The sequence below is a fragment of the Xylocopa sonorina genome, chromosome 5, assembly GCF_050948175.1.
Source record: "Xylocopa sonorina isolate GNS202 chromosome 5, iyXylSono1_principal, whole genome shotgun sequence".
Lineage (NCBI taxonomy): Eukaryota > Metazoa > Arthropoda > Insecta > Hymenoptera > Apidae > Xylocopa > Xylocopa sonorina.
In genome coordinates this window covers 2780038-2803986 of record NC_135197.1, presented here as the reverse complement: position 1 = coordinate 2803986, position 23949 = coordinate 2780038, and the positions used below count along the sequence as shown (strand labels likewise).

Genomic DNA, 23949 nt, shown 5'->3' with positions numbered 1-23949 from the left:
AACAAATTCCAATTCAGGTCGGAATTGCTTTCTCCAATATAATTAATGCTATCTAAGTCATAATCTGATGTTATAAGGGCAATAAAAATGAAATTCGCGTAAGCGTGATCGTTGGATCAAACGATATCCTTAGCTAAGACGCGTTGGCATTTATACTCTCATTCAAGAGGTGAACATTTAGGGGGATGAAGAAGCAGCAAGTAAATGTTACGTTTCGCTACGGACCTCTGTCTTCCGTTCTCCAAGTATCCTCTCCCTCCCTCATCCCCTCACTTTCGTTTTCTCTGATCGGAGCCGCCACGAGATTAGAGGCTGCCAAATGAATTAAAAGCCAATTTTAATCAAAAGCGGGCACCGGCTTTTAGGCACGATTACCCCCGATAATAACTGGTAGGATGGGCCCTGCGCTTAAGCGAGAAAGAGCGAGACAGAAGGAAAGAAGAATGGATCCCATATATTACTTCTACGTGCTCCTCGCGATACAGGAACCGATTCCCCTTTCGTTATAGGTTCGCAACTAATAGCTTTTTTTTTAGAACCACCGAAATATCCTCGGATCTTTTACCCTTCGAGGATATCGGCCGTTTCTTATGAAGAAGTCCCGCGAGAAGAACCGTTCTTGAACTTCGGCATAGAGGATTTTCGATCGTTACGGAATGAAATTTCAAGGAGCGATTCTGCGAGCTAAAATAAAACGAACATCGAGAACAAGAAAATTACAGTAGAAGCTTTATTCTCGAGAACAAAGACTTTCAAATCCAAGCAGAATACGCGCGTAAAAAGATTTTCCGTATGACTGTGACTGTGCTCTACCACTGCTGCGCGAAGTAAGTGCTTGACGCGAATTTACAAAGTCGCTTATCTCGAAAACGAAGCCTCGAATGCAATTTTGCCATTCTTGATTTCCATCTTATTTTTGTTCGTGAAATCAACTCTTAAAATTTCATCCAGAAACGAGCAAACGATCCGTACAAGAGCGAGGCGAAAGATTTTGCGATTTTTTTCGCACGGTATAAATACAAACGATTGCGTGAGAACCACTGGAGCGCCACAATTTCGCGGCGTCGGCATTATGAAAGCTATAATATGACGCGAAAGCGAGTAGGCCGGTACCGACCGCGTAAGCAGTGGAACAAGGGTAAAAAGAGCAAAAGGAGGAGAAAACGCGTATAACCACGGTTCTTGTTATAAGCCTGGCACGTATAATAGCGATCCTGTCGTTAACACCTAAACGCACGATCGGGCCAATATACCGGGACCGGACGCGTCCTCCGCGTCCAGAAGCGTCCGCGGCGAACGCACGAGATTACAACGGCACGCAAATGAGAAGAACACATATGCGTATACCGGTTGTCCCAGTACGGATCGGAACTACGACAGGTGATGCCCTGATTTGCCCGGCTGACGCGATAATCACCGTTCTCTGCGACTAGGATAATTAAATTCCAGCCTGAACGAATGTACCAGTTAACCCTCTCTCTTCCTCTCTTTTTCTTTCTCTCTCGTTCTCTCTCTCTCTCTTCATCCCCCGATACGCTCCATTTTCTCTTTCCCACCTCTTGGATTTCTCCCGTTGCTTTCGGACAGCGGATGTCCATTCGTGAAGGATATCGTTACCGTTCTAGATGCTGGTGCACGGTCATTTAAGAAGATTAGAGTTCTTCGTGAATCGATTAAGGTCGTTTAGCGCGGTAAAAATGTCATAGGGATCGATCGTAATTATATTTATTATCCGCTTCGACGGATGGGACTGTGCTTCCCAATGGGATAATAAAGAGGCGGTAATTATTATTTGTCTTGGTCGCCAATAATAGTTATTATCGGGTTACACTTGACACGCATAGATTACCGCTTTCATTATGTTGTTACAATCTATCGCACCTTGAGGGAGTAATTACTTTCACCGTAGTTATCGATTCATTCGAATGACGTCTTGTAAATCCCTATAAAGCCTCCAATTTCTACCTAAATTATGTTGCAACTTAAGAGAACTGTTCCCCTGGAGGAAACGTCTTTCAATTTTTCGTGCAGAAGAAGAAAACTGAAATGGCTCCGACGTTAATCGTTCCCTTCGATTCGAACAAGATTACTATACACAGATACATGGAAGACCGGCCGTGGATCACTCGTGATGCTATTTCAACGCGCGAAAGGAACGCGACGTGGAACGGCAACAAGTTGCAAGACACAGCAGATCCTTAAAGCTGAGGTGACTAATTAGCGACAAGTATGCAAACAAACAATTTTCCACGCGAAGCTAATTACCCCCCCGGCCGAGCAGGCACACGGAGGAATTCGCGTAGCCGCCCGGCCAGCAGTTAGAATCCGAGGCTTCAAGGACGCTCTCACGGTGTCTGAAATCCTCCGTGGAGCCGAGTCGACTCGAGTCGACACGAGTCGAGTCGAGTCGAGTCGAGTCGAGTCGAGTCGAGTCGAGTCGGTTGATTTCACGAACGGAGCTTGAGTAATCGTCGGTCAGGAGAGGCTCGTTGTCGGGAGTAAAGTGCCGGGCGGAGGCTGCGGAGACGCGAGGTAACAGAACGAGAAGGTGGAGGAGGGCAGTGCAGCAGCAACGGCAGCAACAGCGCCGGTGGCAGCGGGAGACGGAAAGAGGTGGAAAAAGGAGGAAGGTGGAGGATGGTGATGGATCTCAGGGAGGTGCGGACGCGGCGCAGCGTGCGGCGCGAAAACTGGCTCCTCTGTTTGCACAAGCCTTCTTCCCTCCTTTCAGACCGTCCTTTTCGCCCCTACCTCGGTCAACGGGAGTCAGAAAAGGAGCCGCTTCGAACTCGCGCCGCGGATTGGGCGGACAGCTTTGCTCCTCGAGCGTGTTCCAAAATTCGGGGATGCTGCGAAATTGGTTCGGGATCAGGTACCAACATCGTAGTACCGTGTCAGAAGTGTTGGAGAAGGTGGAGAAACGAACGAGTACTTGTGAACTGTTAGAATAATTCGGGATACTATTAACGTTCTCTGTCAAAATGGCAAATGTTGCTCATTTTATTAATAATCAAGGGCACAACTATTTACTCAGTATCTAGCACGATCTATTTGTTATTTGAAAAAACGTTTTAAAGTACTTGGTTTGACGTAAGTAATATTTTAGAATACAGATTAACGAATGCAAATCACGCTCCAATCGGTCATAAAATTATTTCATTATACATTCGAGTAAACGGAGGCGCGATAAAGCTTTCTTACAGAGAATCGTCAAAGCAGAAATGTTTTCCTCCGCACCTCCCATTAATATCTAGAATTCGATTCCAAGGGAAACGACTGTGAACCGGGGTCGGCGGAGGCGCGACGACGATGGTTCCAATAAATAATTACGTAAAGGAGCACGAGTCCGTCTCGACAGTGCCAATGGCGAGATAAACAGCGTCTAGTCGAAAACAATCGCGACCGAACGAGACGCTGTAATTCATCGAGAATTCTCTTCCGCTTCGCCCTCGCGCGGCCTTTCCCTTCGGTCCCTGAGTGTTAGGTCCGTCCCGCGGCAAATAGAGCTCGGTTATTAGTTCGTAAAGATAAAGGTGGAGATCGGATGGGACCCAGGATGGCGCTTGGTAGCGAACGCCAACGGAGATAAGGCCCTGATCCTGGGTCAATGGATAAGGATCGCTATAAATTACCATGTTTAGTGCCACGAGTTAGGACGTTTATTTCCTCGAGGAGCGCACTAATCTCTCTCACGGGGGTCCTTTTTTGGTCTAGAAAACTATCAATCGACGGAGATAACGTCACGGTCGAGTGGCCCGTCGCGGGCGAGCACTCAATTCGATTCAATTAACCGATCCTGTACAATGACCGCACACGTTGCGACGATTAATTCATTCGAAAGCCGTTTATACGTCGCTGTCGCGTGGCTGGCCTCGTTTCAAAGCGTTAACAATAAATTACGCTCGGCCGATTTATTAATAAGGCTTCCGATTCCTGTTACCTTTCACTGGTTTTAATACGATCTCGTTTGGACGCGCGCGTTTTGCTGATAATGTTTTGGTCGCAATCGTTACTGTTTCGAACCGTGTACGATTTTAATCGACGCGTGTTCATCAATCGAAATCTATGCCATTGAAGTCTTCAACTTCGACAGATTAGAATTCTTTTGATCGTAATATCGTTTGGACGCCAGAGAAAGTGATAGTTTGTGAAATAACTGGCACGGTTCAAGTGGAAGTAACAGTTAATCGCTACGATGTGAAAATTGTGATGTTACTTACGGTAAGGGGCATTGTGATCATTGCGTTCTACGGCACTGATCTTGTGGCCCATCACGGTAACATTGCCGCTGCTGCAAGTCGAGTAAAGACTCACGGAGCGCACCATTGCCGGCACCGCCCCGCACATTACCACCTGTAATTGACAAATAACATTGCATCGATCAAATCTTCGTGAAAACACGCATCCTTAACGTTACATCCCCCGCGTAATAACAACTTACGTTTCTTTCGACGAAGGAGAATCAAGCTCGTGAAAGAAGATTCGAATTACAAGATTACATCGTACGTTTCATAGATATCATCCCTCAAGAAAATATAAAGACATCTGACCGATTTCATATAACTTCAATAGTCAATTCGTGTATATTCGTATTCAGAAACGAGATTCTCCTTCTCGTCTCGATCGATTTTATCGCGGCGTCGCAAGTCAGACTTTACATTCGTGCATAAAAGTAGCGGAAGATTCGTTAAAACTTTAGTGTCCCATCATAACATCTATTTTAACGAACAATCTAAAGATATCCGCTGCAAGTTTTCCGCGTGTTATTGAAAAATCGATATTTAAGAACCGATGACGAGCAGCGTCATCGTCGAAACGGACGGATCAATTCGAAATGCCTCGAGGAGAACGAAAGGGCGAGAAAGAATTCCAGGGGATGTTTCCAGTCCGACGACCGAACGCGAAATCGTTAAAACCATCACGGAATCCTTCACGACCGCGGCGAGGAACATTTTTACGGCTGATTCACATATCGCGGCACCGAATCATCCCTCGAGTCGTTCACGCGGATCCTTTTTGCGGTTCACCCGCGGGAATAAAAATCCACGGTGTCGGAGGAGGACAGAGGAACGTCGTTAGAGGGAAGACCACAAAAGATGTATAATGACGGCAAGATTTGTTAACGAGCGAACACGAGCTGTCCATTAATGGTCGTAGAATCTGACACTTCTTTTATTCCAGTGATGGCGCCATAACAATGTTATGATGGCCAGACAGAAGATTCTCTCGGGCAAAGCGCAGAAGTGTTTCGGGGATTTGTACAGTTAAACAGTCATAAAGTTTTCCCACTTCTCTTTTATTCTAAATATATAACGTTCCGTTAATTATGCAAACTGTACGTCTAACTGTCGAATCTTTGTTTGGAAATCGAACGTAATTTGTGCGTTATCTTCTTTGCTATTTTGATACGAGCTAGTTTATCATCTCCAATTTTACAATCTTTCAATGGTGTCCAAAAATAAAAGTTTGAATCGAGTTTCAATTTTGTCAGAATAAATTAATGGATCCCCAAAATGAGATCCAGATAGGAACTCGAACCTCAAAGCGAGAACTCGTACTCTTTCAATCTCTCCGTGAAACCGACCACAGTTGAAAGTGAGGATAAGACTGACCGCTACGAACGCGTTGCTCTCGTATCCCTTAAACGCTAAACGTACGGCTGTGGTTAAAAGTTTTTTTCTAACGACGAGGTTGCTGCACGCGACGCATTTCCACGTTGCCGCATTGCAGTCTCGTGTATGCAACGATAAACCCACGGTTCTCTAATTAATTCCACGTCACCATTGTAATAGTGTCGTGTGGTCTTCGGATCGTTTCAAAAGCCTTCTAAGAAAAGTGAAGTAATACTTAATTTTGAACAAGAGTGATGTTTTTTCTGCAATTTTAAGGATTTTATAACTCATTAAATTCTCACTTAACTATTATTTTGTCATAAAGAATGATTGTAGCCTTCATTGAAGTTTTCCAGGAAGATCGAATAATCAAGATTAAAACAGAGGATACAACTGTAGGCAACTGCCAGTCCTAAAATAAATTTCGACAATTATTTCACCTCTTAAATTGTTGCGATAAATCGCTAAGAACTTTCGATTAACTTCGTTATAATTGAGCACTTACGTTTAATTAGAATTCTATTGTCAAAATCAAGCCTCTAAGTAAATTGAGATAATTAACAGAACACAAGTGCTATAAAATTGTGAGAACATAGAGCGGCAGAAAAAAGAGTTCGCCGCACAGTTTGGCATATTCGAGCCTAGAAGCAAATCGTTAAAACCAGAACAGATCTAGATAACCCCGTTTCACGCGGGATGGAGACCCAAATTGCAGAATCTAGATCAAAATGAAAAATGTCCACTCACGAATGATAAGATTTGTAGTTTCACTGAAAAAGTGAGAAGCAATTGCAAAGAAACCAAGTTGGCAACCAGAAAGCTCAATAAATCTCCAATAATTATTCAGGACGATTTGTACAACTGTAAGGAATTGATACGTGACATTTTTCAGTGACGAAAAACTTTTTCAAAAATGCTCAGTCCCGGAAAACCTTTTGCGTGTAATTAGAAAGTAGCTACCCTAAAAGCATCCCGCACGCCAACGATCGTTACTAGTCCACAACAGGTAAAGCGTGCGCACAGGTAATCCCCGACTCGCAATGTCCTAGATCGGCATTCGGCACGCGATCCTGCCGAAGCGTCGGCCTCTTCGTGCAACGAGTATCTTCGATCTGACCTAGTCACCGTTCCCAGCACAAAGACCCGACACGTATCCGCCCGCGTATCCGTCGAATAAGTATGCGAGTTTACGGATTCCGCGCGAACGTGGCCAAAGCCCTCGTTCAAATTTTACACGGCTCGTTAGAGGCGCCGTATCTAGGCCACCCCGGCGTTTCCCTCCGAACTATGAACATAACAGCGAAAACCACCCTACTCCCCGGGGATGGCCGGAATTCTTTTTTGAATGTAATTGTCGGGAACTGGAACGGTCGTATCTCTCCTGTGTACGTGGATTACGGAGGCATGTGGATATTTGGGGCTCGTATTTCTATCGTGGACGTTTTTACGCCCGGTATATTGTTAGAGCGGACTGTATTTTTCAAACTATTCCGGACGTAACGTACCGTGCACCGCTTTTTAGCACAAATGTAAAGTATGGTAATACGCTGACCCGTGTGTTCGGTTTTTGTGAGCGGGCGAGGATATATACGGATATAGAGTCGATGGCCCTGTTACAATTATTTAGATTTAGGATAGCGCGATTGAGAGCGAGCATCGTAAAAAATTTGTCTAGAGTATTTTGGCGAAGAATTAATTGTACCAACGATGGTAGAAGAAATTTGTAACGCGAATAAAGTGGAGTACAGGAGCTTTGCATGATTCTTTAGATAGTAGAATTTAATCAGTAATAGTTCTGGATAGATTTGGTAGTTCATTCCGTCCGATTCGTATCTGGCAGGCTACTTTTAAATGCTGTTGATGATTTAATTAAATTCCCGTGCTTTCGTATTAAATTTGGTATGCTATAATTGAAGTGGAGGGATCGAAGTCGAATATCGATTCTAACTTTTTCACAGAATTGCAAGGGGTTGAACAAAGTTGTTGCACGCAACGTAAATGAGTCATTTTTTAACTGTGTCAACCACATTGCACGAACGGATTAAAATAAATTACCAGACGAATTTCAGAATAAACCCTCAATCGCTCCAGAACTTTTCTTCTATTAATTCTACGCGCCGATACTCGGGACAAACAACTTATTTTTTATTTACACATTTTTCCATTCTTCGAACTCTGGAACTATTACGTAACGTCTCTCGTTATAGACAGAGAGGTGTACGATAATTACGTAAATAAACTTGTCCGAAGCGAACGGGACAGCGATACTTTTTGTAGCGGAGAACGAGTGGCACTTACCATCAGGAGGCACAAAATCTTCACTAAAACGGCAAGCTGTGGTAACCTGCAACAAATGAGAAACGCTCCCGTTAATTATTGGTTCTCCACTTGAGATACGCGCGTGTAAAGCAGAAAGAGAGAAAGAGAGAAGGTAAAAGCCGTTCGACCTGCACGCGTCGCGCGCATAGCAGAGACACGCGCAGAGGAAAAGGGTTCAGCGACTGGTATTTGCCGTGTTACATTTGCAAGATTTCAATTTGTGGCACGCAAGCCTAATCGGGCCCGATCTCCGCGTGATTTATCGTATGCAAATAAATTTCGCATAATTACGGAGCGTGGGTACCGCGGCGGCGGAGGTTTACTATTAGCAGCGGTACAAATTGAAACCGTACGATGCGGCGGATCGCTTCTGACAGATAAGGAAAACATATACGAGATAATTAGCGGTGGAAACAAATTACGCCGGACAGATTGTGGCGCGCGGCCGTTTCACGATTCTATCTTCCTCCTTTCGAGATGGTAACGATATTTCTTTGACCGATGGAATGTCAATGCAGCCTTCTTCCCTAACTCTTCCGAGCGGAGCTGCGCGCCGCGACTGTTAACCGGGGGCTAATCAGATTACGGACACACTCGCCAATATGTTATTTTAAACCCTTCGCTTGGCGAAAAACGAACGCGCCATCATTGGATCACACATAAAGAGATTTTCCAACGTTGCACGATTGTACGGAAATTGCATACGAATTGGATACTCGTATTTTACGTATCCAATGTGGTTTACAGTTAGTTCTACGTAAAAACAATAAGATCGTGGAGTAAAGAGATGAGACTTTACATCTGCGCTGTCGGCAAAAGTGACTTAAACTACTCGGATTTATGACTTCGAGCTTTTTGATATATTAGAAATTTTGGAATGTTTCAGGAAATGGAGAAATTGCCACCAAATTTTTAGTTAATTTCCTTGTCTTATGATTCGTTCGTTTAGAGCGGTTTCTTCGGTATTTTGCCCACTCGAGCGTAAGTCTCGAGAACAGAGTAAACATACGATCACCCGGAAGCGCCGTATAATTTCGCATCAATGGCCACGTTATCGGTCTAGCAAAGAAGTTGGTTTCACTTTCCACGGTCTGCGAACTTTCTCATTGATCGCCGCCTCGAAAGAGTCCGCGTTTCAAACGGCCCGCCAATTTACGCGCGAAATTAAAACGCGCCGCGTAAATGTCCTCACCCCGATTTGTTAATTTCGAACGTCAATTTAAGTGCAGAGGTTCTCGCATCTACAGCGAGTTGCCTCTGTTACGTAATTGTGTGGCAGTTACGATCTTGCTTCCTTATAACTTCATTTAGTATGCTCTCACGCTAATGTTCCAATTCATTTCTCATTCGAGAAACGTACACAAATGTCGCCTTAAAGATTCTAATCTCGTCAGTTTAAGATCAACGATACACCACATTCTGGATAATCAAAAGCAACGGATACAGATTTATGAAGCTATTATCTAGGATTCTTCTAACGACTTAGCACACATAAAGCATTTAACTACAAGAAGATAATGAAAGAACATGCTGATAAGCACGAGCAAGTGAACTGTAAACTGAATTTACCCTTAAAATTTCACATATTAATATCGCAGACCGATAGAATTAAAATCATTGATCGAAGAATTGAAAAAAAAAATGCAGCTACTTTCCCCCAGATTCAATTAAATTAATCGATACGAAAAGGGGAAATCGGGTGACGCAGAGCGCGGCGCGGGTTGTAAATAATAACCCAGTTGCATACGAGGTGCGTGCGGTGAGCCGCTGCAACTCGTTGCATAATACGCGAACGAATCTCGTGTTACAGAGCACAGGTGACCAGCAACACCAGCAACGATCACGGCTGCGAACGTCCGCTACCAGTTCGCTCGAATTCGTCTAGAGTAGTCCAGCTGAGCAGATCAAGCTGTGCTTTCAATTCGCGTCATCCCGCCTACCTTCTTTCGAACGCGCCGTGATGCGCCCCCGAGGAATCCGGCTGCTGCCGTTCGAACGCTCTTAAATCGTTTACTTTATTTCGTCCCGCGTCAGCTGAATCTTCGTAGAAAACGATAGTAAACTCCTCCATCGGGCCGTCCGAGGAACTGTTACTTCGCGTGACACCGTGTAATTTCGTTTCCTGGGAAACTCGCTTTCCGATTGTGCTCCGACGCGTACTCGCGCGCAATGGACGCTGTTATTCTGTTGTTGGCACGTTACGAGCTTGAGAATTACTTTGGTAGTTGTAGGCTCGTTTCGAGCGAGGATATGGAAATATCGCGCGATTTTAATAGCTACCCCTGCGGAAGGGGCACGTAGGAACTTCTTTTACTGGTTGTAGAAAAAGTTCGTAATGATAGCGTAGACTTTTTAAGGGTACATTCTATGAAGAATGCGGAGTTCTCGTGTGAATTCGATTTTTATGTTAATGACAAACATACTAAATTTCGAATCAGCCAGGTTTTTCCTTTTTTTACATTATGATACAGAAGATTGTTAGTTTGATTATAACGCATATATACTCTTATACGTGTATCATCGAGTCATTGCTACGATGATACATGGCACTGTATGTGTAACAAACGTAGTCGACTCAAGTTTCGTGGTTTAATTGCACTACTGCGACCACTGTAGATACTTCGTGTAACTTTCTATACACACACATAGTTGTCAAAAGCTGATCAACTTTATATGAAATTATAGGATTATATTTAAAAATCCTGATGATTTGAAATTTGGTTTCGGTTAAGCGATCACCAGTTCTCCGATCTCCATTTTGTTGATGGCTAAAGAAACTGAGAAGCGGTACGATTGATTACGTTACTCAACAACAGTTTCTCGTGTATTATGCAGCTACTGTTGATTTGGAGTTCTCCATTTTCCGCAATATCGGCTTACATAATTGGCAACTTAATCACAGTAGCACCTCGCTGACAGCGCGGGTTAACCGTATCTCGCAAACGACCATAGATCAAAACGAGCAGAGGAAGGAATAGGCTTCGCTCCGCGGTTCGATCGCGAGGTGTTGCATACGTTGATATTCAATTTTCTCGCCAGACGTTATGTAACGGAGAAAATGTTAAAACAACACTGGACGCCGCGCGAGGAGGGGCGGGCGCGGCAAGGGGGTTGTTACGAGAGGACGTTAACGAGGAAAATTTCTAACAGCGTAGACTATGTGGCACCAGTCGCAATAAACAGCATGCTCTCCGTGAAAAATCCAGTATTTCCAGTATTTCTAGTATTGGCGAGGAGAGTCATCGAGGCCGAACGCGAAGGTGGGTCTTCGGGGCGATTCCGCCATTCCGGAGACTTCCATCACGCGCGTACGTCACCAACAGCCGAGACGCGTGATTGCGCGTTCGATCTTCAAATTTCTGATTAAATTTTCTATCGTGAGGACGATGTTCAATGGATAGACTGTGTTTCGTTATTAAATAACTTTAGTAGGAAAGGATGAATTATTTTAACAGCGATTAAGATCACTATAGAAAATATATGAAGAGCAACAGTAGTACGACGTGTCGCGTATCATAATTTTGTTTTAAGTAGAAACTACAGCTCGCTGATAATGTCTGATTAAAATAGCAATGAGATATGTAAACTTCTATGGAAATAATGATTCATTCCGGTCTAATTCAGATGCTATTTCGCGAGACACTTAAATATTTCATTAAATCTGCGATAACTCACCAATTCGTCTTAAACATATCTGCGCGTCACCACTTTGAAGTGTCATCTCAATCCATGCGGTAAGTAAGGGGGAATCGTGACACTGATCCGACTTAAACGCTGAAATATTCCCTCCCGTTCGTGTACTCAGGACTCCCACCGATCGGTTAACTTTTCATTAGATTTACAAAGGAGTCGGCACTATTTACGGCCGATAAACGTCGCACGGTATTATACATTCGCTCGAGCAACGACACTCCGAACGATACGCGACGTGAACGTTCCCGGACACAATAAATTTAATCGAAATTCCCGGGAAACTCGCCGGCAACGTTATGTCATTTGGGCAAATCTTCGTAAAAGCACCGCGATATTGAACGTTTCGCGCAACTGATTCATACGGAACAATATAGATTCAGCATTGTTGAAACGAACTCTTCTATCGAGGCGTTGAAATTTGTTTGAGGAGTTTATCGAGATTAAGCCTGGATTATGTCGGTATCGCAGTCAATCACTGCGTAACGCTGACGTAACGCAGACGCGTGCAACGCTGGCGGGAAATTGTCCAAATTGAACGGTCCCTATCGGTACATGCGAATCTTTACTAATTCACGATGCTCGGTCGATGGTCCTGCGTAAAACGCGATGTCTAGACGATTCTATGTTCGATCCAGTCGCGCCAATGATCACCAAATGTGTTATCACCAATGGATGACAGGTGTCAACTGGAAAACTGATCAGCCACTCGCGATCGGACACCAAAATGGCAGACAATAATCGTCGAACGAAACGTGAGAGCGAAAGAAACCTGTAGATGGTCTCTGTACGTGTCGGTGAGTCACAGTTATCGCGAGGGGTCCTCGACTATGCGAGGAACTCTGATTCGGGAGCACGGAAACGGAGCACGGTCGCGCGATTTGTTGTCACCGGCGCGAGATCACCACGATGAATGCTGCCGAGGGTACAATCCGGCGTGACATCCCCGGCCACGTGGGGAATCATCTAAAGGGGATTTTAGTGGGGATATTTGTACGCCTGCCGCGTGAAAAACTGCCAACACTTGAATAGGCCCCGACACGTCGATGAAAAACGCGGCTACCGACCCGACGCCAATGGCTCTCAGCTGGACACCGCCTGTCGGCTAAATGCCCCGCGTGGATCTCGTGGACGACGGTTCCTACGTCCACCCTAACAACCAACGTCGCCTCGGTGGTCATTCTTCTAAGACGAGACCCCTTTCGCTTGGTCCTATCTTTAATTCCTGCTGTACTTGTCGATTCCTCTCTTACGTGTGCGTATAGCGCCTGATTTACATTGCACGTCAGCAACAGCCGGACAAGTTCCACGTTGCTATCCAACGTATAACACATCCTTTCCTTTCGTCGATGTAATTAGCAATTTAATCAATTCACGACAGAGATAATCGATTTACGATAGAGAGAATACCGAAATCTCTGGATCATTGTATCATTGTACAATTGTACCGTGATCTTCCTAATGACAAGTGTTTTCGTTGATTACTTTTTTACATAACCACGATAACAAGTTAGAACGACGAATCGAACAGTATCAGAATTAACGGATATTCCGCAAATATCCAACTTTCGATAAATCGATACGCGGCAGAAGCAAATGAGCCATTCTCCATCGTAGCAGCATTTTATCACCTTTTAGTCCATACATTACATTTCCGTGCCGCGTCCTTTATTGGCAGCCATTTTCCCAGCGACAAATCGATCACTCCGAAAGCCTCCGCCGCTACGGGAAACCGCAGACAAGCATCGACGTCTCCATTGAGGAAACCACGAAATTTACTACCTTCCTAGCGACCCGAGCACGAGCCGACTCGCAGCGAACTCCCGGCTAGCGCATCCAAGTCCACGACAAAAGTTTCAGCCCTGCGTCGCGTCGACAATAGCCGAGGACCCGGGTCGTTTCTTAAATAAGCGTGGCGAGTCGCGCGACAAATCACGCGTGTCAATGAAATTTCAAACGGCCCACCGGTGAATTCCTCGTGACCGATCATCGTTGCTCCGCGACGCGCCCTATCGACCTACGCGCGGCGCATTCAACGTGCCCAACGAGGAACGCAACCCCGATCAAGGTTCTACAAATTCCACCGCCAAAAGCCGGCCACAAATCATTCTACGGGCTCAATTCGTGGACCGATAGGACGCCAGTGGCAATTTGTTGCCGCGCGTAGAAAACGTGACGGACAACTCAATCCTCGACGCCGTGGCATTTGTTACGTTCATCTTTATCGAGGTGTTCAACCGTGTAGAAAATTGCCCCGGTGGCTTGCGCGCTACGGTGGATCAAGGAGAGTTTGAAGGATGAGCCGTGCTGGAGAACAGTGTTATTTTTATAGAGAAACATTGTGATTTACAGTGATAATGAAATTATCATAAATTATATGAAATAATAAAAATGAAGAAATTGTATAGAGGAACGGAGAAGTATATTTAAATATATTTCTATTTACTATTGTGGGTTACTATAATTGCTTCCAATTGTTTTTAAATTTAAGAGAGTACTCTTAATATTTAATGACGGAGATTTTGATTTAAAATTGTTTTAATTTAAAATCTAGAACAAGAGACAAATCGGTATGCTTAGTCATTTGACGTGCGCGTTTGTTACAAATTTATGGATTTGCTTCGGAGAATAGTTGCACGTAAATATCCTTGTACGACTTATCTAGATCGTTATTACACGAAAACGCAGACCTCTATCTTTTCGATTCTAATTCTGTCATTTCTACCGCAATTCACGAGCGTAGGCTATAATTTATTCGACCCGTTCTATCCATTTGTTACACGTTTCTGGACAATGGTACTTGTAATGCCCGAGCGTGTAAAACTTATCTGAAAGTCGTACTACAGCGAAATTCCGACCGTCCACGAGTCTTATCCGTAGTTGTGTTTTCCGAAGCGTGAAGGTAGTTCTACGTCAACAGAGTAGCACGTTATCGCCAGGGCTTGTCATGGTAGTCGTAAAACCGTAATCTCGCAGCTTAAAGGGGTCTTAACATCTTCGACACTCGAATCCATCCCCCTCGCTTCACCATAAAGCATTCCATTTCACGATCGATCGCGCGTGTCGCATCGATTACCATTTGAATGCCCGAAAAACCCACTGACACACTTAATCGCACGAAAAACTACTATACTTTTACTCGAACGCTCCTCTCGATTCAGATATTTCTGATCGATACACTCCCCCTCTCAAATGCAGCGGACATTCCATTCGCGATAGACAATACCTAAATCTGCATTCAGCGTTAAAAAAAGAAGAAGAAAAAACGACATATCTACATAGTAGTAACTACTGTTATAAAAGATGACTAACTATGCGAGCACTCATCTCGAATAAATATTAATTATGCACTATATCTGCGTAGGAGACTTTGTCACGCTTCCGCAAAAACACGGCACGCGTGCATACATCAATTCCTCCGCTTAATTGGGTAGAAATTTTTCGAAACAGTCGCGTTTTTCCACCAAACCGACCGTCGAGTCATCCAGCAACGAGTGGTTGACACATTTTTTCGTTCCGCGAAATATCAGCAGACGCGCCAAGGGACTCGTCATCGCGGGCCAGCCCGCTAAATCCATAATTTGCCGGACTCGTACTCCCGTATGTTCTTTTCCGCGTCGCGTACGCGCGGCATGCAAATTATCTCGTTGATTGAACCGGGCATTTTTTTTTTCTCTCCTCCCCCTCGCTCTTTCTCTGTTCCGCCGTCGTGGTTGCGCGACGGGAAGAACACTCGTGGACTGGTGGCTGGTGGCAGCCGTGAAGTGGCAGATAGTGGTCGTCGAGCGTCGCCCGGCTTACGCGGAACGGCTAAGGAGACGAGCAAGCGACTGAACGCATCCTGGAACGTTACATGGAGGACCGTCCTCGCGCGTCAAGTGTTCCACGGTCGAGAAGACAACCTGGTGCGGGAAGAGGACGTGGAACGCGGCAGGAGGAAGAGGAAAGAGCCGGGGGGGACGAAAAAAGGAAGAGGAAGAAGGGAGCCACACGCGAGGAGTGTAGTACGCGACGCGGTTTTTGCCGCGGAGCCGCGACGTTCCGCCGGCGTCACATTCATTCTGACACGGGCACTCGTCACCCTCTTTTTCTGATGGAAATCATCGCGGATCGAAAGAACTGCGATTAGGTACCGATAATGGCGCAGGGTGGAGCCGGACAGTTGTTATTTATAGATATCGTATAACGAACGATTTCTTAAATGCCGCAGACATTTTCGGAGATCGATGCTAGGCGATCAAGTCAATTAATTACTTATAAATATGCTAAAATATGCTTTGGTTACACCCTTTCATCTTTTACTACCTATCGATTGCTAGGCAGGAAAAATTAGCAAACTTTTTTAACAAATCTGATGTTACCCTTCAGTTGAAGTTATGAGACTTTGGATCATAGCAATCACAAGCGTTTTTAAAATCACATTCTGTGCTTTTTGATCAATTCTGATAAATTCGAATCGCCTTAATTGTTCACTCAACGATACCATACGAAAGCAGTTGTGCAAAAGTAAAATGAAACATTTAAATAGTAGAAAAAAAAAAGAAAAATGAGGTTATCATTCCTTTAAAATGACTTTAAACGTCCAGCCACGAATTGTTCGAAGCTATTCACTCATTGTCAGCTTCGAGCCTGTATGCTCGATCCCGTCACCGCCGTCCCGTTTAATCTCCGCTGTATACTCTTCCATGGCTGGTGTCACCAGAAGTAGCCGGCGATGAATCACCGGGAAACGGATCTTTTACCCCGTCGATCGAGCACCATCGAGCTGTTCCCCGCATTCCTGGCGTTTTACTTAGGTCTACTTAAAAGGGTTGGATAGCTCGAAGGCTCTTAGGGCGGATATCGGGTTCGAGCGTCCGCCGGCTCGGGGCAAACTACTAAACAAGGCGCGTCCTGCGGGATCATTCATTACTCGGCTCGTCCCGTTCGTTAAGCGACCGCCAGTTAAGAAGAGGGCACGGTTAATTGAGTTTTAGGAATTCATTTCGTCGCCGATAACCCGCCGGTGGCCTTACCCGTTCGCGTTCCCTCGTGACCGACGTCTGGGAATTTCGAACGTGACAACATTTCCCGATAGACAGCCCGCGTCGAACGAACTTTTCTCGCTTTCGCCTCGGGGTCAAAGTTGGTTCGAGCGTGTCGTGCAATTATGAACAGAGATTGCTCGTACTCGAGGAAAAATTTTATTCGCGTTGTCAATCTGTAGAGCGACTGACGGAGGTACTTCGAATGCGCTTCATATTTAATTTTGCATCAGACAGAGAGAAATATTTCATTTTTATGGCGTCGTTACGTTTTAGTCGCGTACAAGCGATTGGAGAGGGAGTAAAATGACGATGGAATTATTGCAAGCGCCGCTTCTGGCAGTTTCGTGTTATTCACCTAGAGACAATGAAGTCAGTGTTATGTCACTGGCGTAACTAGAAAAAGTAGAGCAATTCGTGCAACGGCGCATCGCTTGAACTCATTAGCCGGTTAGCGTGAACATGATTCATCAAAAGGGCGCGAAACGTCGCCAGAGTGACATCAACGATTCAAGCACGTAAACGCTTACCGATGGTTCAATAATTACGATCGTTTACTACGTTTAATCGTTCTAACGTGTAATTCGTTGCGTCGACATACAAACTTACATGTCACATTTTCCGAACGCGTGACTTGTACGCGTTTGGTCGCTTCATTCATTGATATTCGTCGCAACTGAAGCAGTGAACTAGTGACTCACGTTCTTAAGTTATAATTGGAATAAACTGTAACCGTCGAAATACAGTTTACGCTTTTAATTTGCGATATCTATGTCACTTTTTATAAGTAAAATGAGAGCGATTCATTTTCAACTCAATATCTTGTTACTGAGAATAAACTGGGAACGCTTATAAGGAAACTATAATAACTGAGCAAACTAAATGTATATTGATTAAAATTAGTTACAATTTACTTTCCCGTTACGCAAGCGATTCTACAAAACTGATACCTGCCACATGCTTAAGGAATGACAGCATCTATGAGTGCAAGAATTTCCAGTTAAAGTGATATCACTTTCCCCTCCAAAATTTCTCGAACACTTCCTCTCTAACCACTTTCATTCCTCTCATTTCACGATCGCACGTGTCACAGTGCACGTATTTTTATTGAAAACGAAAGCGCCAAGTTATACGTTCCGAAATACGTTCTTTAACTGTCAGAGAGTAAACAGGGCAAGTTCGAGTGCGAAAAACGATGTGCTAAGTATTAGTCTCAGCAAACATGGTTGTATTTTCGCGAATATGCCTCTCTTTCGTTAACGTAGCGTCGGCGTTCTTTGTGTTGGCACCGTGGACGTTCACGGGGAATGATCTAAAATTATACGAAAATCGTTAGCCGGCTAAGTGGTCCCACTGATTTATTCACGCGAATGGAACGAAAACGAGTAAAATCTGTCCCGGGGGCGAACGCGATTCGTCTCGTTCGTCGACCCCATTGTTTACTCCGAAGATCACGTAGAGCGTTTCGAAAGTATTCGTTAATACGTTACTCTTTCTTATCTCGAGGAAGCTAGACACGCTTCCGAACAAATCGAACGACGCGTGTGCTGGTGAATGAAACGGAGCGGGCGAAAGAAACGCCCGGCGAAAGAACCGAGGTAAATTAAGTGGTTTCTTACTCTAACTGGCAAAGTAATATCGCTTTCGTCCCTTCTTATTACGTTCCGTTTTCATAAAGGCGAATTTTTCTAACCAAATGGAAGTATTGTTCTACCGAATCGGATGAAAAATTTACTACATGTATGTATTTATAATCAGATACGAAATGCTGTATATATCTTGCAGGATTTAAATATTCAAACCCTTCTGATCAAGAGGCAAGTATCAGTGGTCAGTCTTGAAATACTTTTGAGAAATTTGTAGTGCAAAGGGTTAAAAATGACAACATTGTCGAATGTTTGATGGACATTTGTAGAAACAAAAGTGTAGATGAGAAGTTACTGGAAAATAATTTCCCGAAAGGGGTGCATTCGTTAAATAAATTAATTTCTCTTAAAATATATACAATTGTATAATAACTATAGATGTTGTTTCCATGACAACTTTGTTTAACATCTCCTCCCTTTATAATTAGAAATTTTCACAAACTTTCGAACAGAATGAACAATTAAAGAATTAAAACAACCATATAAATTAACCAACCGAAATATTCAGTCGTCAATCGTTGAAAAATCGAAAAGGACATCGACGAACTTTCAATCTCGCGATTCCAATTGAACTGAATCCGACACGTAACTGAATCAAATCGAACCATATCGTTCCCGCTTTAAATCGTTCCATTGAACTCACCCCGTCAACGCCTTCAGCCCCCGGAACTTGCCGCTTTCGCGATACACCGTTATTTACTGGGGCGCGAACCATCGTGAATCTCATTGTGACCAGAAGCAACAATACCGTGGCAATCATCGAAACATTGTTCGCGGCGCAAAGTGGAAGCCGTTCGCACCGGGCACGGTAAAAGGAAAGTTTTATCTCGGGACGTATCGCCGTTCGTTCTGGCTCATCCACGCGTGCATTTGTTGTTCGGCCAGTAATCTCTAATGGACTCTATGGGCATTTAAATAACCATCTCGCCCACCCACCATCACTTAACTCTTTCTTTCTCTCTCCCTCTTTCGTTTCCATACTCCCCCGACCATTCCTCGAACCCCCTCATACGCTATCTGGACGGGCGCGTACGCTCTGACGACACGAAGACAACTGCTCCTCTGCCGGGCCTTTCCATTTTTTTACCGTTACGACCGGCCACGAGCGGTGTGGTTACCATTATTTGCCTTCGTCCTACGTGTCCTCACGAAACGTTCACACAATCGGCGAAAGACGAGGCATCGTGCCTCGAACCGGTGGCCTTCGGGAGAAAACGAATCCCACCGAAGGGAAAAGCGGTTCTCCACGACTCGTCCTCTTCCAGGCTTATCGTCCAACGAAAATTAAGGAAAGATTGCTTTCGATGGATAAGAATTTTAATATTATTCAAGTATGATGTAATTGAAGGGGTGAAAAATTCTTACATCTTTAAATGTACACCAAATGTCAATCGTTTTAGAAATAACTGCATCTACAGGAAGAATTCATATAATCGAGTTACTTTCTTCTTCTATAAGTACAAGAAGAAATGTTAACCAAGAATTTCGTTGCAAGATCTTCTTACAAGTCGAATCCTATCAACGAAGCACCCAAGGGTGCTACAGCCAAAGGGTGCATACAGAATTCAGATAACCCCAGAGTTCCTAACACGCAAGCCACAAATTACAGAAATGGCAGATTAAAATATACGATTGCAGCAGCGTACCCACAAGCCAAAGTAACGACAGCGAAGAGGAGGTATCTGTTCGCTCCGATCGCGTGTACCGAGAACGAAATCGAGCTAGACACCGTGTATCGTTCCTCGAGAAAATCAATGTCGAGAAAGCCACAATTCGTTCTCGTACGTAACGTGGAGGATGACTCAGTGGAGTTAGTCATACGAAACTGTGAGCCGACGAATCCGCACAAGAGCCGGCGCACTTTTAGGGCACTCTCCTTGGAACCCGAGCCAACGAACCGAACTTTTCGCCGGGACAATCGATTCGCATGGACGATCGTGTCGATTAGTATCACTTAGCGAATTCCGCCGAGAGGTAAACTTAATCAGCGGATTGATAAAAATAGAATCGCTTGAGCGATTTCTGCTTGGACTGCGCGGTGTTTTGACGGAGCTCCTCGATCTGAACCTCTACGCTGCGATGTTCGATTGCTGCTGGCGTATTTCTTTTTCTTCTTAATTATTCTTAAAAAAATTGTACAAACTTTTTGAATACGAAGAAACAGTAGTATTCAATTGTATATCGTAATACGGATGAATTCAAGTGGATTTTAATAAAATGACTTCCCACAGTGCCGGTGCACCATAACAAATTAATAACGTTAAGCATCACAAGTGTATTTCACATCGAGAAGACGTTACGCAATAACTTATTGGTTTTCTCTCTTTTCCTTTTTTTTTAAATGAAACACAGCTGTACGTTACTTAATATATCACGCTATATATAACCAGCTGAATCGCGTCTTTGCTTCGAATGGAATTCATTCATATTTAAAAACTTTTACCGGAACAGCATTAAAAGGAACGCGTGAATCGGCGAAATCATTGAAGAAATCCGCGTCAATTGTTGTGTAACCGTATTTCGTTAAAGAGAAACCTTGATGTAACGAGATTACCAGCGTCTACGTACCGTGTGGGTATCGTAACGAAGCTGACACGTGTTCTTAAGGGAACGTGGCGTAAATTCCGTACCATCCGGCAGATATTGTATATTTTCGGGCCGATTACGCGCGAGGAGGAGCATTCGTGTCGACGTAACGAGCGTTTGAGAATTAACCGATAACGGAAGCGTGGGAGTGCGCGGAGATAAGCTCGCGAACGCGGGCAACGGTATTTTCTGTAATCATTTTAGGAATTTCGTGGAATCAATCGCGCGTACCAGCGGCTGTAAATCGAATGTTACGTGAATTACTTAACGCAACGTACATCGGGCAAGAGACACGACGGCAGATGTTGCTCAACGCGACCAATATGGATAAACGACTGTTTACTTACCCCAGAAAAGGGTTACGATACGGAATTGTTATCGGGCAGCCGATCAATGTTATTCCCGACGACTCTCAATCGTGAATGATAACTATTAATCATTTCGCTCGTCAACACCCTTCATTTTGTATTACAACGCGCGCGATCGCGATGCGGATAATGTGTTCTCGCGGCGACTGTATATCACTGTCAATTTCAGCGGGATCGTTAATTAAATTGAGGAACGATTCGCGTCCACCGGCTATTAACACGTTTCCCAAACCCGTACGCTACGCGTTAATTTACGAGAGATTAGAGACAGGTAAAAATAGATCACGTTTTCTATTCCGCTATTTATAATCAGACAATGATAATTTGATAACAACGTTGGAAAAATACTTGTCGAAGGAAATAACCGATCGATCAGCATCGAATAATTACCCGCACACGCGTACAGTTTCGAGCAATCGTGGAATGTGAACACACCCGTTCGAGTATCGGCGAGCAACAACATGGAAATGGAAATCTAATCTAACAACGTGAGAAAGCCAGCCCTAATTAGATAAGAGAGGACCGCTCGTAAACGATCGTATTGTACGAAAAGTCACGACCTTTCGAGATTAATACGGTGTCGTGGACGTCCGAGCGATCTCGAGCGCGGATCGACACGCACGCGAGATCGATTCGAAGCCAGCGTGAAATGAGAGATCGGGATCGCTCCTGGTTTAATGGGCTTTCCGTTGTAAGAAGCGCCGGCGATAATCACAAAATTCGCCGGTTATTTATCGTCCTCCCTCGTTCTGCTCTTCCACCTTCACCGTTCGTCGACCTAATTAAAACGTACCGATACCAGGCGCAACCGACATGGCGCCCGTGCACGCGCGGTCGAACGCGAAACGGTAACAGACTGAAAAGCCCCGGCACGGGTTAACATTGAAATCAATCGTTTCACCGCACGATGACCATTAATATGCAGAGAACTGCGCGGGTATATTAAATACCGGCTATGTAACGTCTATTTACCACTCGCGTGACTCGGCTCGAGTTATGACTTATGCGTGCAGGCTTCAGCTACCGGACCGTTTCCCCTTGCCGATCCGTACGGTCCGTTTTAGATGTAATTAGCTGGTGATTTGCGCCGTGAGTAATGAGACCGGCGAGCAGTGGCGGTGGAAATAAAAAGGAAGAAAAAGAAAAGAAAATGAAAGAAATGGGGAGCAAAGAGAAACGAGAGAAATGAAAAGGTTGCTCTTAAAGTAGAACCAGTTCAGAGGCGGATGCATGCATGCGCGTCGAGCGAAACGAGCGGGTCCTCTCTCGTGGCAGGAGGGACTTCGTCATGGCCGAGTGATATCCAATCAGGGAACGCGGACAGCGGGGACCTGGTATCCAATTGGAGGTATCCACCGTTGCTAATTAGCGCCGATAGTCTCGATAGACTCTGGATAATTTAACCGCGTCTAGGTGGTCCGATGTAATATCGCCGTGTTATTATAAATAATAATTATGCATATTGGTTGCGAACGGCGTTTCTTGTTGCGTCCGAGCGTTATCGCCGAATGGTATCGGTAACGGATACGAAGCGCCGCAAGTATGATATAGATATTTATAACAGTTCATTAAATTATTTAGCGTATTAAATGCTTAATGGATATCGAGTATTTAATTTTGCGTAATGTTAATCTGCAATGTACGCGCGAGATAATTAAACGATACGATGAAAATATAAAGATATAATTAATTGTAAGATTAAACATGGAAGTAATCGAAGTCATCAGTACATGTAGGGGTATTTGTTACGAGTGAAAACTGCAATGTTTCATGGCGGTATTGCTCGTAACAAATATCTCGTTGCGTAACACCTTGATCCATTGATGTATTCAAGACATTTCCCAGTTGTTCATATTACAAATGGCTACCAGAGTGTTCTGTGATTATTTTTTTCATTTATTTTTTTCATTTTATAATCGACTCGTTTAATCTCCGTATACATTATTTTACTTTCAAACGTTCCCAAAATTCACGAATAAATTAGTAAAATATATAGATACGTAGAGGATAATAGTAACGCAGAATATCTACCTAATTAATAAAGATTTCGGTTGAAAAAAAAGTGTTACAACCATGTTATGTTAAAAAGTAGTTTGTAGCGCTTTGCATAATCTGTATACTATACGATCAATTAGGAAACGATGTTGGTGGTCCAGCTTACTTCTTAATTAGCTTTAGTAGCCCCAGGATATGATGTGGGCGGATTAAGCAGAAAAAACAGCCTGTTTGCTTCCTTTTTATCGATTCGCAAACATACCTTTATTCCTCAAGGGGATCTCGAACGGGCTCTCTTCTTCGAATAACAAGAGGAGCCGCCGAGCGGCCATTTAAAGTCACGGTACGCCTTCGAAATCGGTATCGTTCGGTTTTCCCAAAACCCGTGCACAGATTTCATAATTTTGTCAATCCTGACTTTTATTTATTCGCTTTCGATGGAAAAAAAAAGGAAGAAGACGTGCTAAAACGCGATGTCTTTTCTGTCCCGAGGATCGCGTCTCTTAAAAGCATTTATGTAAAGAGACTTTGGCAGTTGCTAATTGAGACGCATCGTCATCATCGAAATGGAAATCGTAGGCAAATAAAGAAACATCGATAAACAAGATAAAGGATTCGTCTCGAACGGAAACGGCGTGCCTCCCCGAATCGAAACAGCTGCGAGCAAGCCCCGTGATGCAATGGGCAAATTTGCCGATTTTAAGTAAAA

The 23949-nt window shown here is 44.2% G+C and overlaps 1 protein-coding gene across 5 annotated transcripts in view; it reads right to left on the bottom strand.

Annotated features, from left to right (window-relative positions):
* LOC143423605 (fibroblast growth factor 17) overlaps window positions 1–23949 on the bottom strand; it is a 127267-nt gene that overhangs the window by 4525 nt on the left and 98793 nt on the right. For 4 of the 5 annotated variants that reach the window (XM_076895062.1, XM_076895060.1, XM_076895058.1 and 1 more), the window contains exons 2-3: window positions 7911–7956; window positions 4221–4353 (exon numbers count right to left, since the gene is read on the bottom strand). In XM_076895062.1, coding sequence (XP_076751177.1) covers window positions 4221–4353; window positions 7911–7913 — 136 coding nt within the window. In that variant the 5' untranslated portion in view covers window positions 7914–7956. Of the gene's footprint in view, window positions 1–4220; window positions 4354–7910; window positions 7957–11606; window positions 11701–23949 lie in introns of those variants that run through there. The other variant, XM_076895059.1, reaches the window with a different exon arrangement.